We start from the raw sequence: 17,226 nt of genomic DNA on the forward strand, positions 1-17,226 counted from the left end.
ATATACAGTAAATTGGGGCAGACTTCACTTGGGGCCGAGTTGACGTGTTGCCGAGTTGACATGGGGACGAGTAGACTTGGGGCCGAGTTGACTTGGGGACGAGTTGACTGGGGCCGAGTTGACTTGGGGCTGAGTTGACCTGCTCCCGTTCAGAATCCATTGTCTACTTTCCCCCGCAAGTGGGCGGTAGACACAAAAAGTCAACAATTTGTTAATAATACTGAGAGTATTACGGCAAAGGTCATGTGTTGCCAACGCAGAAAGCGTGGATGGGTTACTATTTTCCAAAGCTTAATGTATTAATAATATGACCACTTATTCCATTATTAATCCATACTCTAATTGTAACAAGTATTCAAGTATTTTTTATTCATCAAATTCACAGTTAAAACGGAACTGCATTTATGTAACATTAAGAACAATAAACAATCAAGCAGCAATAAAAGACCCACAAAAATAGCACACACAAATCCTAAAAATATCAATTAGACAATAATTATAACAAATCAATAACATACATTATATATGAAAGAAAGAAAAGAGAAAGAAAAAAAAACCCCGTAAAAACCAAACGAGATCTGACTCAGAGTTTCTATCAGAATTTTTCGAGTCCCCACAGAAAGTAGCCAAACCCCCACCCCTCCCCTTAAAAAAGGGAAAAACTATATCAAGCATTAGACACAGGCTCCCACTGGAAGCCTATTATAATTTGCGACAGAGAAATCATTCATCACAATCTGTACCTTCAATATAGTATAGATAGAGTAAGGCACGTTTAGGTTAACAATCAAATATTGTAGAACGCCCTCTGTAGTAAAACAAACTTTAAGGTTTGCGTGTGTTAACTTCCGAGTCTGTAATAACTAAGCTAAAATTGATCACGGAAAAGAGGCACTGGAAAAAATGTCCCCGGCTAAAAATTCCTCGGGAAAAAGACCCAGTGAAAAAAGGACCATGAATGAGAAAATAGGATCCCCACTGCTGTAAAAATTGCCTCTTCAATAATTGACAAACGGCTTGCTAGAAATGTTGTTGTGAGCTCGTCAAGTTCGAGATATGATTTAAATGTACTGTTAGGCCTACATACGGACGCTGTAATAATAAATATAATATAGGCCTATGTTTAGTTACAAGTATGAAGATAAAATGGCATGTGTATATTGAATAGGCCTGTATTTAAAAATCTGGTACCTACAGCGTTTCTCCTGAGATCGATTTAAGCATGATTTAAGTGTATAATTATACTTTAGTCGTTGTTGCGTATGAGACAGGAGAGTAGGAGAAAAACTGGATTGAAAAGATAAAGGTAATAAAACAAACAAAGGAACCCCAGACACTAATAATTAACATGGCCTATAGGCCTACATTTTTTCCCATCCTCGTACTAATTTTGTGTGGTGTATAGTTAGCTCATAGACCTTGTGACTTTCTAATAATTCTAATTATTAAAACACAAACCACATCAAAAACCCACAAAGCATGTACAGATCATTCGTGGTCTTCTTAAACGACCCCCACTGTGCATATCCGCAGAAATCTTCCTGACCCACCATTTATCACGGTACAAGTATATTAATTGTGACGCTTATCAGTTCGAAAGCACTGTTGCGCTTCAATTGGGAAGCGATAACAGCCAATTGAAGCGCAAACAGAAACTGTAAATGAAATTAACAAAATATTTGACTACTTCTGTAAGAGCTATATTAAACAAGCATGGGTTTTACGTACAAAAATGTTAAATGTTAAATAGACGTTTACGATGCCAGTCTAGTACTACTGATACTCCTATATGCTTGATATCTATAAATGATTTTTTTCTATACTTTGTTTATAGGCCTATTCCTCATGTCTGTTTAGGTAGGTCTGTTTTGTTATGTTTAAAACACTGTAAAATGTTCGCATAATTTCCATTAGTTTTTTTTTTTTAATGGAAACCAACTCTAAACTGTATGAAATATGTATAAAAACTTGCAAATTAACAGGTAAATAAAATAAGAAATAAAACACTTACAACTTTGATGATAAACATCTCATGATGAATTATCATCGAACTATAGTTGTTGATATTATTGTTTATTCTATTCTATCTCATTTGCCTTGCATGTTTTGTTATGTTTTTAGTTAAGTTTCTAACAGTTATAATTTTTAACGTGTTTTTTTTTTAAGAAATTGTAATTTCTAAGTATTAATTGACATTTTATGTGATTTGTGTGCATACGTATATGGGTGTAGATGTGTTTGTGTATAGTATGGGTGTGTATTTATATGTATGTGTATATTATGTGCATATGTGTGTGTGTCTTTTGTATGTGTGTGTGTGTGTATGTGTGTGTGTATGTGTATATGTATGTATGTATGTGTATATATATATATATATATGTATATGTGTATATATGCGTATATATGCATGTATGTATGTGTATTTTTTTTTTCTTTTTTTAAAGTTGTGTATATGTATGTGTGTATGGGTGTATATGTATGTGTGTATATATGTATATATATATATATGTGTATGTGTGTGTGTGTATGTATATGTATGTATATATGTATATGTATGTATATGTATATATGTATATGTATGTATGTTATGTATATATGTATATATATATATATATGTATATAATTATATATTTGTTTATGTATGATTTATGTGTATGTATGTGTATATTTGTATTTTTATGAGTAAATTTCTTGTAGTGCTAAATTTGCTTAATTTTTTAGGTTCTGATTGAATATGTTCTGTGTATTAATTTAAGACCGAAAATTTTGTTCAAATGTATTTTCTACTGTAGCTCTTTAATGCTGTAAGATTAGTTTAAGACATTCATTTTGACATGAATAACCTGTTAGATGACTTAAGTTGTTTTTTTTTCCTTTTTAAGTAAGTTTACAGTCTCACTTTTCGTATTAAATTAATAGATCTCCTGGATCTGAATGGGTGGCTCCTCAACGCCACTAAAATAATATTTAAAACTAATAGAGCTTTTTAAGTTGTATGGATGACGAATGGTATGTATTTTAGAAATGAAAATAATACACTAACCTTCATCTGCCATTGGTTACTTAGCGCACGTAACATGTGAAAATCTTATTACATCTACATTTTAAAGGACTGAATGGAGTGGGCGAACTTGAGCCTGTTCTTTTATAATTGAGTTCTTTTTTTTTACAATTTACTAATTTTTAACAAGTTTGTTTCTACAACCTTATATGCAAACAATATATTCATAAAAAATCTTATTTGTTTTGTAATGTGCTTGATAAGCCTGGGCCTACTGCTAAATAATATCCGATTGATTGTTATATGCAAATGAGCTTTTTGGATGGCTATAACATACCGCCTTATCTACAACATACCATGCTAGCTTTCTAACGCTGTTGACTTTAGCGTAGAAGGTGTGAACTTGCTAAACAAAGACTTAATGGTCAAGTAAATTAGCCAAGAGGTAAAAACAATTCATGCTCATTCAGTAAGCTTTGCTAAATTTACTACTATAAACTTAAATTATGCAAATTTTTAAATATTATGAGTCATAAGTTAATACACATAAGAATAAAGCATGTTATTAACATAATAATAATAATAATAATAATAATTTATTCGCCATTTCACTTTTTATAACATACGTAACAAATACCAAAAGAAGTAGCTGGTATGGGTTATTATAAGATTCCCCCATTTTTACAAAGTGGACGATTCCTTCAAAACTTATTGTTTTAAGTGCATTGATGACTAATTTTCACTGTTTGTAGCGTGGTGCCGTTTTATTTAGGATATTTTCTTTACAGCACTTCACATCTTGGAGGAAAGTCGCAAATCAGTTTCATTATAAAGTTTTGTCATTATTAGTATACAACATGTCTCAACAAAAGTGAACAATTTTAGAACTGTCAACAGCTTGTAACTATGATTGGGACAGTGGAACAGTACATCTCAAATTTCCAGCCGTCATTCTCGTCAAATAACACAATGGTTGACAATCACTCTACCAGTCTGCAGACAAGTCCCGATGGAAGTAAGTACATACACTCATTAATTTATTATTTATTAAATTTAAACTATTTTGTTAGATCCAAACAATTGAGCTAATAATAGCTTTGAACAATGTTTAGTGCTCATTATATCCATGATATAATTATCTGAACTTTATTACCGGAAAATGTTGAGGACATTTTTAATGTCTACGCTAGTGTACTATAATATCCATAGAATTTTACTATATATAATTACAATAACAAAATCATTAAACTTTCTGTACAACATGTGTAAAATATGCTTTTTTAGGTAAATCCACTGGTTGGTTGTTTTAAAAATACATTAACAAGACAACCAGTGGTTTTATCCCAAAATTTTTACACATGGTGTACTCCGGTGTACCGACAATTTTGATCTTGTTATTAATACTCGCCATGCAAAACCTTCATGAAATATTATATAATCAAAATTAATAATATATCTAAACTTACAGGAAAACGTGACCTATATTAATGCATTAATTACTTATTGGCTGATGTTATTACTTTTATCCTTAATCAACTTTAATGTGTTTTTTTGTTAAAATGGAAACAATTTATATTCAAGAGATTAACTTTTTTATTCAGCATTTTGTACAATAGTCCCATGGCAAACGTCAGCGTCCAAAAAGGCTGTCCTTCAAACTGAATAAATTATTTGTTTATTTTTTGTAAATATGCCTGTAGACCCATCATCTTCATAACAACGCCCACCTATGGATTCACGACTGCTTACTGTTGTACTTGTATAACATTTCTTAATGATAAAGGTATACAGGCCTACTGTGAAATCTTCAATTTTGTTTATTTTTTGTAACAATGCCCACTTATGGATTGACGACTATTTATTGTACTTGTAATAGTATATAATTTATTACAGTAATTATGAATATAATAACTATATAAACCTATATCGAAAGGTCCACTGATTAATCTCAGATAACATAGTATAATACATACTCCAAGTATCGAAATGCACACCATCGTGTCGGGATTCAATATAATGATGTCCTATATAATAATAAACCTATATATTTTTAATAATTAGTAAAATAATATCAACTAACATATGTATACTATATATTCTCTAATATCTTATGATTCAAATTATTAAATATTTAAAGTGTAATCACGTGCGTGTCGGACAACCATGTGTAAGAAATACAATATTTGGATTGTACATCAATGCAGTATTTTATGTTAAAAATGCGATTTATTTATTATTAATGTTATTTTTTATCAATATTAATATTTTATTACCATTATATAGTACAATCTATATTTCTATAGGGTAAAAATCATTAAAAAAATAAAATAAAATGGTAGATCTGAACATGAATGAATGAATTGTAAACGACACACAAGGAAAAATCATAATCAAGAAGTAATCGACAGCAATTACAATACAAAGTCACAATAAATTGAATAAGGCGAACTGGTTTACTTGTAAGTCTACTAACAAATTGTCAATATACTGTAGCTATAATAAAGTCGTAGATTAATTTTTTTTAAATAATTACAATAGGGCCTACTTAAAAATAACAATTTACAATCCCAGTTTTAAACGATAAAAAGCTAAAACAGTTCAATATTAAACATTATACAACTAATATTTCATTACAGCCACAGGAGAAACCCCCAATATTATTCTACTCATGGTTGTGATATTTAACCGAGTAAAAAAAGTCTTATCGGCCATTGAACCCAATATGGTAGGCCTTATAATGTTAAGTCTGATTTAGTAATCTCTCAGCGAGTGTCCTCTGGTCTACAAGGGATTTAGGAACAATAATAATGTCAACATTATTCAATAGTTTGCCTATTATAACACAACACGAAATAGGCCTAATGAGTTGTGATTTTTTTTTCCATCAAAAATACACAACTGAGTTAGGCCTACTATAGGCCTAAACACATAAACATTATAACTATTTTTTTTTCTATCTGAAAAGTCACTCACTTTTAATAGGAAGGCCAATGAATGTACTAATCCGCCATCAATAGAATAAGGTCATTGACTGAGAGGCCATTGAACCCAATATTTATCGGATCTCTCATTATGTTAAAACATTATATTATTATTATTATTATTATTATTATTATTATTATTATTATTATTATTATTATTATTATTATTATTATTATTATATAAAAAACGGGGTAAACATATTTATCTTGAATCAATTTTGTTTAAACAGAAAGATAATAATGTAGTAATGACAGTAGTACTGAGTGAGAAGCATTTTTAAAATTAAACTTAAGCATTTTACTATATATTTTTATTATTAATTAATTACATTTTTTGGAAAAAAAAGTCCTTTAAAGGTTCATTGGAGACGCTTTTAAACATCGGGAAACCTATGCCTTTCAGGAAACATTTTGAATAAAGTGCTGAAACGATCACTACGGTAGTTCTACTATTGATGACAAAGACAGGCCTACATATTGGTCTAAATATTAGAAAGCACTCACACAGCGCGTAACATTAACAAACCCTTTCATATCACTGTGATTGAAATGACAATAGCTATGCTTATTAATTATATCTTCTAGTTCTTCTGAATACAGAATATCATTGTTTTCTATCGGCCAATTATAGACTCACATTACTCTTAACATGTGTTACAGTAGTTCTTTGAAATATTTTTAATCCGTGTCTAGAACAGTTAGATCATGTGTTACTGTAGTTCTTTAAAATATTTCTAATCCGTGTCAACAGTTAGATCTACAAAGTATCAGTAGTTACCGGTACGTCCATTCCCTACACCCAAGCATTGTCCACTTGTTAACAAAAGACCGATCATGCCTATTTCGAATCATGATTTGCACTTTCGTACGACTGTTAAAGAAAGCGAACCCGTAAAACTACTCGTTTGACAAGATATTGTTTCGGATCTTCATTAATCAAGAACTGAATCGTCATTGTCAACCCTAAAGCAATTCTTCGTAAAGAGTGAATGAACCAAACACAAAAGTTGTATTATAAATAAGGTGTTAACATGCCCAACCGTTAACCGAGTATGTACGTTTTATTTTAAATTCAGGTAAAATGTTTTTCTCTTACTAGCGAAAACAGTAACATTAAAAACATAATATACATATTTGCTGTTCGATTCCAGTTGTCTGTAGAAATATGGTGTATGTATAATATTATATGTCCGAATAAAGGTACAATGTATATAGTACATAGCTTTCTTTTTTCATTACAGTTCATCTCAGTTCCATTCAAATGCATCAGCAGCAATTTCGGACACCAGCGTCAGTAATGCTTCCAAACGAATATGTATATCACTACAACAGACATTACGAACCGACATACAGCAAGTTTCCCTTTGATTCAATTGCTCATTTTAGTACTCCAAGCACACATGCCTATATGGGATCAGCGATGCATCAACACGGAATGTTCGACGACTATCAAGAAACATATGTACCAGTCGCGATACCTAGACTGACACTTCAACAATCTCATCAACCCGAAATTACTTCAAAAAAGCGCAAACATTTGTCAAGCGATTCTACTAGTAATCATTCATCTGAATCGCAGGAACATTCCCCTAAACGTAATCACACAATAATTGATGTAAAACAGAGAAAATTAAACAATTGCATGAACCGTGTAAGCAGCAGACCAGAATCTCCATACATAGACGTGGTGGCAATAAGCGAGCCGGGAAAGATTAATTGTGAAATTATTAGCGATGAAAGGAATGTAGAAAAGAGTGTTATTGAGACACGAAAATGTATTTACTTGGACCATTTACCTATTCGAAAGCGGCATCATCACGCCAATGGAGAACCGGCACCGTTATTAGGTTCAACTTTGAAAAATGAAGCCCTGACAAGAGAATTAGGGTGCCCACAGAGCGGGACTCCAACTACAAGAATGGTTAGCCCTCTAAACGGGAGTGACAAGAACTCTTCTGGTTATTGCAGTGAGACCGATGAATGTTTCGATGAAAGTTACATCCCGCCACCCCGTAAGAGTACTGGCATCTCTACAGTGGACGCCGGAAAAGAAGTTATACGTAGACTTCAGCAAAAAGACAATGCCCTTTCTACTTCTCCTAAGGCGTTACCAAATACATCGCAAGCAAACTTAAACTCCATTACAAATGGTTTTAAAGTGAATAGTGCACATCTTACAGAATTTTATCCAGTGATGAACCACTTTGCATTCAACTCAAAAATTACGCCTATGTTTACTGTGGCGGGCAACCGAAGGAATACAGACGTGGCGCTCGTGAACTCTATAAACTACCAAAGATTGTCGACTCCTTACGGGACACCTCCAGTAGAACGATTTCCATTTTTACCAATCGTTCCCTCTGGTTTTCCAACAATGCATCGAATGACATTTCCACATCAAACTCCACAACTTAACTTCGACGAAGGTGATTTAAATGTCAATCCATCAGCACTATCGATCAACCATGGGACGATGACAAAACATCCCTACGCCTCTCAACATTTGTTGCCTCCAATTGTGCCTTATTCAATTGCCAACAGCGTCGCTCATATGCCAATTCCTCAACCACCGACCTGTGCCATTCCGAATACAGGTATTAATCATAGAATATCTATTCCTAAACCGATAACTTCAGTGCTTCCAATTTTAATAGCGCCTCCAACGACAACTGTTAAATCATCAGTTTCACCAGATGCTTCGCAATATGCACCATTGAAGAGAGCACCAGGAAGGGCGAAACAGTCAAACCACGTGACCAATGATGCCGCCCAACTTGGAGAAAACTCGTACTTGTGTGAGGCAAGTTTCTCAAAATTAATTTCAAAATTTATAAGAAATTGACTTTTTTTAAAATATATATTTCTTGTGTTGCTTTTATGACAATCAATTCTGAAAATTTATTTCAAAATTTATAGGCAATTGACTTTTTGTATATTTCTTGTGTTGCTTTTATAACAATTAATTCCTGTGCAAAAGTGATAAAAAAAAATATATTTTTTCTTCTTTTTTAGGTGTGCAATAAAGTGTTTCCTTTGCAGCGATTACTCAATCGACACATGAAGTGTCACAACGCAACAAAACGTTACCAATGTGTTCACTGTGGTAAAGGCTTCAATGATACATTTGACTTAAAGCGTCACGTAAGAACTCATACAGGTAAGCCTAATAATTATTTTTATTTGTTATCTGTTACTTTGTATTTATATAGCGCCTTTTTTTTTTACTTTGGGTTATGAAGTGCTTTGTTTTTACTGGTCATTAGGTCCGCATGCGTAAGTATTGCTGCCATATAGGTGCGGTAGCAAGCAACCCCACCAGGTACCCATTTATACTCTTAGGGGAGAACAGCAACGCAGATAAAATGCATTGCTCAAGGACACAAGCGAAGTGCACAGCAAGGAATTGAAACCTCGACCATGAGGTTGGAAACTAAACCTTCCAGCTGCGCCAAACTGCTTCCGCTTAATTAATTAAAAATTAATTTTTTTTTTAAATAGTTTTCTATTTCTATTTATTATTATTATCAACATCATTATGATCATCATCATCTTCTTCATTATTATTATTATTATTATTATTATTATTATTATTATTATTATTATTATTATTATTATTAATATTATTATTATTATTATTATTATTATTATTATTATTACTACTATTTATTACTATTATTTTATTTCAGGCGTGAGGCCTTACAATTGCGAAAAGTGTGATAAATCGTTTACACAACGGTGCTCGCTCGAGTCCCACCTCTCAAAGGTACACGGTCTTAACCACGAGTATATCTACAAACAGCGGCGCTCTAAGCTGTATGTGTGCGAGGAGTGTGGTAAAACGGATACAAATGTTGACGACTACTACGAGCACATTAAGGAAAAACACCCAGACAGTACGGAGCTTAGGAAATACCAAGATAAAGTACAATTTCAAAAGTTACTCAAGAAATGTAGCGATAATAAAACTCAATGACACAAATAGGCCTGCTACACATAAACCCTAAGCAATAGAGCAGAACAATACCGTACTGATAGAACATCTGAAAACAGATTAAATTGGTGTCTATCTTTTGACGTGTGTAGAGTCGTAACTTCTTTACTACATTTGACTATTTCATTTATGGTGCTGTAACATTTTATTCTTTCTTTTTGCCAACCTCTTAAGACTAACTTATACACGTGTAATTTATAAGGTGGAATCAATTTAGTTTGCAGTCTTTGTTATATTTTAAAATAAAGTTATAAAACTATTTTCTAAATGATTGTTTTTTTGATTGAGTAAACCGACACTTAAGTTTTTGATATAGGCTTACACAATACAGTACTGAATGAGTTGATGAACTGTTGGAGTAAAAGAAAAAAATAAGAACCTTAAAATCTGTTAAAAAATAAAATGTTTCCATTAAAAATATCAAATAAATCATTCACTTAAAATGAGCCACATAACCAAAGAATTTAAAGCTTTTTGTTGATTTACAGAATTTTACGAAGAAAATATTTAAATTGTTTACAATTTAAGGGTTTATCTATGATATAGGAACGTTATTATGCATGGCGTTTGCTAACTTGCATAGAAAATGTTTTGAGATTTTTTGACGAAGTATTAGTCAACAATTCAGATATAGTACTGAGTCATATTTATTCTTCAAGTTTTTTTTACTAATGTTACCATGACCAATGCGTTTGGCAGTTTTTTGTTTTTTTTTTGATTTTTTTTTTTGATTTGGGGGTTTTCTTTTCAGACCAAAATTGTCGAAGCTTTAGCCTCCATAACATCGCTACACGATTTCGCCGGCAGTTTTCATCCACGCTGATTTGTCGGTCGAATCGGAGAGCCTTCTGGATTGAGTCGAGGTCAGCTACGCAGTGTATAACAATTAAGCCCTCTTCAGACTATCAAATTTGATTTTCAAAAAAAAAACCTGTTGTATGCCCATCAAAGATCTTTTAAGATCTTTGATGCCCATGGCATAGATGATATGCATATTATGGTCATGATGAGATGTCATCATGACCATATTTAGGCATATCACATGTTTTTGTCAAATAAAATTATATAGTCTGTACAGGGCTTGCGGTATTAGTGGTCCAGTATTAATAACAGTTGTCTTTCATTTACGGTATATCTCAACTTGAAATTAAATAACAAAATTTATGTGTGAATTTGTGCAATTATTTTTGTACTATTGTCTATGTACTCCGTTTATTGACGATGTTGCAATAAAATATACAGTATCTAAATGCTTACTTTACTTTGTTTTATTACAAAAATTACTGAATTACAAGCTCTTGTAAATGAATTATTAAAAGCATAACATGTTCTCTTTTTTCTAAAAAAATAAATAAAATATCTGTAAACCATAAAATTCCAGCATAGAGCATGTAATACTGTATGTGAAAAATAATATTGTTGTCTTTCATAAAGAAAAATAGTTATATCATGAAGGATTTTGCTATCCTATCCACTACCGAATCCATTTTCAGTATAATCGGGGAGGGGATGGGTGAAAACACCAGTCCACAGAGTCATTTCAGTTGTTGGAAAATTATTCTTTATTCTGATGACATCATTTGCATTAACATTTGATGCTCGTTAACACTGTACATCACTCCTACAGAAGTGGATTTCGATCGAAAGTCAATTGTTATAATCATTTTTCTCCATGTTATAATACAGTACAGGAAATACTTTCAGTAAACAATGATAAATCCCTTTCAAACATGTCAGATTTTTCTCCTTTTTTTCTATTCATATGTTCTATTTTTTTGAGCAAAATAGTTATGATATAATATTTAGGTTAAGTAGTCGACACGCAGTAAAATACTGTACAGTAAACCATCCCGCTTGCACTCGGAGTAGCAGCTATTGCACCTTAGTTAGCATTGAGATGGCAATCGCATTACCCTGAAGAAAGGAAGGACTACAGACTTACAATGTTTGATTTCTTACCGCTTCGATTTACCGGTTAACTGTATGCCAACAATGAAGTGGCTACTTTGTGATGTCCGATTGATTAATCTAGACATACATTTTGCTGTATTGTCTAATTTAGTATGATGGCATACGCGCATCTTGTTTAGAAGTAGAACGACCGGTAATAGTTAATTAGACATTTGTTTCTCTACCAAATGAAGGGTATAGTGAGTTCAATGAGTAATACTTAAGGTACTTATCACCTAACCGGAACCTTTCCAAGAAATCGGTCCGAAATAGCTAAAACACGGTCACATGCGAATTAAATTTCTTTATACTACAAACACCTGTAGGACTGTTCATTATAAGACACTATATACATTTTAATAGGGATTATGTCGGCTGCTAATCACAAGAAAAAACAAATTGGCAGTCGGGTGGCGTCATGGAAAATTGCAGGTCGTTTGCATTATGTATATGGGCGTGTCCTAATTAATCGGGTGTGACTCGTTGATGCCACTTGAAAAATATTCACCTACAGTAACTGCGAACAGTAATCTGTTGTATGCGTGAACGTCTGTTTTAATTCTTTAATATATATTATAATGATGGTAATTTTAACACATTTATAACTTTGAATAATTTAAATTATTATTTTGATTTAATGTAATTCAGTGTATAATGTGTATAATTCTTTGAATTTGTAGTTTTTTTTGTTTTTTTTTGTCGTTGTTTTATTAAAGTATTTTTGTAATTCAGCTTTTGCTGCAATAGAATCTGTCTCTTATACACATCTAGATGTGTATAAGAGACAGGGCTTATCAAAAGCTCGACTCATCACTATAGCAATACCCATCCCCAAAAATTAATTTTCAGATTGTAAACAATACAATAATGGTTTAGCGCCCTCTATCGTTTTGACTTTTTACAAGCTTGGAAAATTATTAATATCGTCGATGGTGAGAAAACTAAGCAGGGACAGGTGTTTCTAAAGTGCAAGTAAACTCATGTTTTGTTGTCTGATTTCCGTGTTTTATTATAAGTATATCTACGCAGAGTTAATGTGTTCAGTTTCTTCTATCATTTGAATAATTTTACTCCCCCGTATTGCCACTCTCCGCCCTTGTTGAAATTAATTTTCCAAATCTAATTCACTTATAATAGTCTTTAACGCTCTCATCAGCAGAATCCTGAAAGACCACTTAATCTTTTGTAGTATGATTGATTGAAGAAGTAATAGCGTGCACACGCAAAGTAAATTAGACCATTATAAGTCAGTGCTTTAAAAATTGCTATTTTTACATCATATCGTGAAATAAAAAAGACTGTGTAGGCCCATAGTGAATGGGTGAAGTTAGCATTCGAACTGCTTGAAAGTGAAGAATAGGGCACCCTGATCAAATATGAAAAAGTGCATTTGAATAATATATTTAGATTTTGTATGTGTACATTTCTTCATATTATTATTGATGTGTAGTTGAACATTAAGTTTTCCCATCTGACTACATGACAACAATAACAAAACTAGCAATATCTCCATTTCATTTATTTATTGTTAATTGGAATTTATCGAATAGAGAAGATTCAAGCTAGTAAAATTCTTACCGGCTCTACAACAAAAGAACATTGAAACATTATGCCAAAGACATCAAGTAGGCCTAAGCCGAATGATTTCGCAGTTGCTTCAATCAGTATCCAGGTATATAAATTCCTCATTAACATTATACAACATTTGATTACTTGGGTCTTAGGTGTGCTTTTAACTACATTTAATTCGTCATGAATCTGTTTTATATAACAGACCACCTGTCTGATGTGATGTAAAAACAACATCGGATGTTATATTCTATAGAATTTTACAGAATAATCATATTAACTTTAAGCACACAGACGTAATGAATCGCTAGTTTTCGTGTTTCTGTATCGGATTTATGGAATTTTTATATAACATACTGTATATACACTTGTGTACTTGCACGTGACCTGCGGTGAAAACCGACGTTGACAAGCCGTACAAGAGTAATGAATACAAACATATAACCATTACAAAATGAATTTCAAATATTATGCAACATATTTTAAAGCCGCACGAGGATTAGGAGAACATGCATCACATCTTCTTGTAAGCCTACATTTAAATGGAACCATCACGATGGAGGATGGGTGTTTTAAATAAGAAGCTGCTCCAATTTATGTCAAATGATTAAGTTTGGAGTGTTACATGCTTACTTCAAAATATATTCACAGGATAAAGTTGTTCATTAACTGTGTGGTGAATAAGGGTGTGGGTTAGTCTAACCTAAGCTGTGCATAATATATTTACACTCACTGGAAACTGATCAGAATTTGTATTAAAATTTGATAGCAAGACTCTAAGTCTTGTAATTCAGACTGTGACAATCAGACAATGTTCTCTTTTAGACAAAGCCTTGATTATTATACATTGTTAAGGCAGAGGGAAGGGAAATGATACTGTATTCCTATATTATGCTTGGTTCAAACATTTTATTCGACTTTGTATAAACGGGCTAGGGCCTCTCCATAACAGATTAATCGAAAATTGATGCAGTGTTATAGATTGGAAAAAATATTTCTAATACAAATATTACCGGTATGTGGCGTGAGTTCGGTTGTCATGATGTAGCAGACGATAAGATGCTATTTTATTTTGCCAATTGAGAATTGATTGCGCGTCTTATTAATGGGATTGACTGGTGCTTGCATATCTTGTGTAGTTTCTTTCCGACGAATATATCGGCACCGCTTAATTTCATCGAAATTCTTCTGTAATAGATACTCGTGTCTTCTTGAATCTGCGAAAGATGTAGGCCTCTGTGGCTTCTTGTCAGGCCTGGTTAAAGACAGCATCTCAGTACTTGTAAGACTCTTCAATTGCAGAATGGACCGGGGTCGTTCCTCCTTGCGGGTTGTGCTAGACTTTGCCGCGAGACAGCACCGGGGCTTCAATACTGTACCATGTGAAGATGACGAAATTTCTGGTCGGACGGCCGGTGGCTGAGTGCAGAACGGCGTCTTGGCTCTCGGAGCAAGCTTCGGTGATGTTGATGGTGATTTTGTCTTGTGTTTCTCACCACAGCAGCTGTGTCTATCAGTTTTGACTGAATTCATTTTGTTATTGCTTTTTGTAAATGTTATATAACCATTTGTACCGGTATCATATATATTTCAATAAGTTGCAGAACGCTTCCAAGTAAGTCACGAACTTAAAAGTAATGTCTTCGACTATGTGACTGGGTTGACGTCTCCCATCCGGTGAATTGTTTTACGTAACAGTTCTTAGATTTGGATTATTCAGTTTAATGCAGGGGTCCTCTATGTTTAAACAAGCGAATCCACCTTTAAACATCCTGCAAACATAACAACATTTCACTACCATTACAATTCAAAATCAAATAACATTATTCTAAATGTTTTATAGAAGCATACAAGCTACATATACAGATGAAAATTTGAAAACATAGACCTAATAGAAAACCATTTTTGTCATTCCGTCATTCCGATAGGCCTAGAATTAATTTAGAATAAAATCAAGATTTGTTAGTGGCCAATAAGTCCAAAATAAAAATTGTGTCTGGAAAAGCAAATCACAATATTGTTAAAAAAAATCTCTACTGAAATTTGTTTTCATAACGATTACCCCAGATGCCCTGAAGTTGAAGTTTAAAATGATAGAGGGCGCCATATATTTTTACATTGGAGCCGATATAAAGAGTGAAAACTCAGGAAAACTTTTCCTGCCAAACAAGTATTCATAAACTAACAATAACTGATAATATAAGCATTTGTGCTACAGAAAGTTCGAAAATGTATAATATTTGTTTAAAAAACATCATTAATCAGAACCACACTATCACAAGTGCGCCCTCTATGTAATTCACATTTCGAGTTTATGTAAACGGCCAAATGGTGACGCCAAAAACGGAGGACATCGTCGGAGGACTGGACCCCCGTCGATTCAACGACGAGGTCGTCGGAGCAAAGATAACAATTTTCCTATCCAAATAGCGTTATTTTTATTTCACAATTTGGGTCATACTAAGCTAACTCTCCCCGTGAACTCTGCTCTTATTCAGGGACCTGACCGATCGAAGCGAGCCAATCGGGTCGGACCCCTTGTCGGCCCACTGTCGGCACATTTTCTGGGGCCACCGCCTACCTGTTATTCAATTTATTTTTACTGTCATGGCTTCTCTGATCGTGAAACTGCTACACTATGAGACCCAAGTTTTTAATTCGGAGTCGAGGCGCCATTAGCCAGCCACAATTTTGAATGATGAGACTCGATTTATCTTGCAACTACGAGTAGTTTGACTATCTATCTATCAATTTGCCTATATACCGTAATAATTATGATCTTTGAAAGAAATTTCGATGCAGCGTACACATTAAATATAGTATTTAATGACCTCTTTAAGTGCCGCAATTTAATTAGAGAAATTCTAATTAGAAAAATCAAAATAGCTAATAGGTCTAATCACTAAGATTCCGGTCCAAAAGTGTGGAGGGAAGACCTGTATTTAAAAAAAAAGCACTGACCTTATTAGTATTATATTATTATTGTTTGAAATCACGGACAGTATTTTTTATTGGCCTTGTATTGTTATAGCTCAGATCTGTGGTTACAGCATATGTTAACCTCTTTAAAATAGGCTACAATACGGTATTGCAGATGTGCTTGTTTCACGTACTGTATTAGACCTACTGCAGGTAGAGTATGAAACATTTAAGTCGTTATATTTTTTCTTGGAAATAAACTGTACTAAATTTAACGACAGGCCTATTATGTATAATTGACTTAAAAATCCTAATTTCAAGACTTTTAATCAAATGAATATCCATCTACATAATGAATGTTTCTTACCATTTAACTTACACGTAATTCGAAGGTAAACGTCAATATTAGAACCTCGCCTTCCAGCTACGATTTTGAACTTGAACCGCCAAAGTTTCCCAAAGCAGCTGCTGTCCTAATAGTAATGCGCAATAATACGACTTGTTCTGGAGAAAATAGTTTAAATCTTCCGCTGCGAAAGGCTACAAATGAACAATAATTTTTACCAGAACAGGGTAACATTTATTCGGTCGGCTAGAAATTAATTTGCATAATCATTTACGAACGATGCAGATGAGAATCTAGATGCATAGTCGACGGATAAGTCTACTATGAAATTATGCAAGCAAGCGGTTTCAACGAATCTTATTTGTTTAGACATATCGTTCTTAATGACTTGTAACTCGCTTCCTGGACAATCCGCACACATGCGTAAAGGCGGCTTGGAGGAAGCAACGGACAATATAGGCTGGGTAAA

General features: G+C 33.2%; 1 protein-coding gene and 1 long non-coding RNA gene across 2 annotated transcripts; one reads left to right on the forward strand and one right to left on the reverse strand.

Moving 5' to 3' along the window:
• Positions 1-3,749: 3,749 nt before the first annotated feature.
• Positions 3,750-11,223, forward strand: LOC117121696. The gene is made up of 4 exons (XM_033266981.1): positions 3,750-4,016; positions 7,224-8,782; positions 8,995-9,139; positions 9,669-11,223. The coding sequence occupies exons 1-4, from the start codon at positions 3,908-3,910 to the stop codon at positions 9,953-9,955; spliced, it is 2,100 nt and encodes a 699-aa protein (XP_033122872.1). The 5' UTR covers positions 3,750-3,907; the 3' UTR covers positions 9,956-11,223.
• Positions 11,224-14,388: 3,165 nt separating this feature from the next.
• On the reverse strand, positions 14,389-17,167 carry LOC117121725. The gene is made up of 2 exons (XR_004447617.1): positions 16,779-17,167; positions 14,389-15,264 (listed from the first exon to the last, which is right to left on the reverse strand). It is a non-coding gene; the product is annotated as an uncharacterized LOC117121725 (long non-coding RNA).
• Between the last annotated feature and the right edge of the window lie 59 nt (positions 17,168-17,226).

Source organism: Anneissia japonica, unplaced genomic scaffold, assembly GCF_011630105.1.
Source record: "Anneissia japonica isolate Jap-2015-1 unplaced genomic scaffold, ASM1163010v1 scaffold287709_len1912824_cov184, whole genome shotgun sequence".
Taxonomy (NCBI): Eukaryota; Metazoa; Echinodermata; class Crinoidea; order Comatulida; family Comatulidae; genus Anneissia; species Anneissia japonica.

Coding starts and splice junctions, on each gene's coding strand:
- LOC117121696 (XM_033266981.1), top strand. CDS start 3,908: ATGATTGGGACAGTGGAACAGTACATCTCAAATTTCCAGCCGTCATTC. Junction 8,783..8,994: donor AAAACTCGTACTTGTGTGAG/GCAAGTTTCTCA, acceptor CTTCTTTTTTAG/GTGTGCAATAAAGTGTTTCC. Junction 9,140..9,668: donor TCACGTAAGAACTCATACAG/GTAAGCCTAATA, acceptor ATTTTATTTCAG/GCGTGAGGCCTTACAATTGC.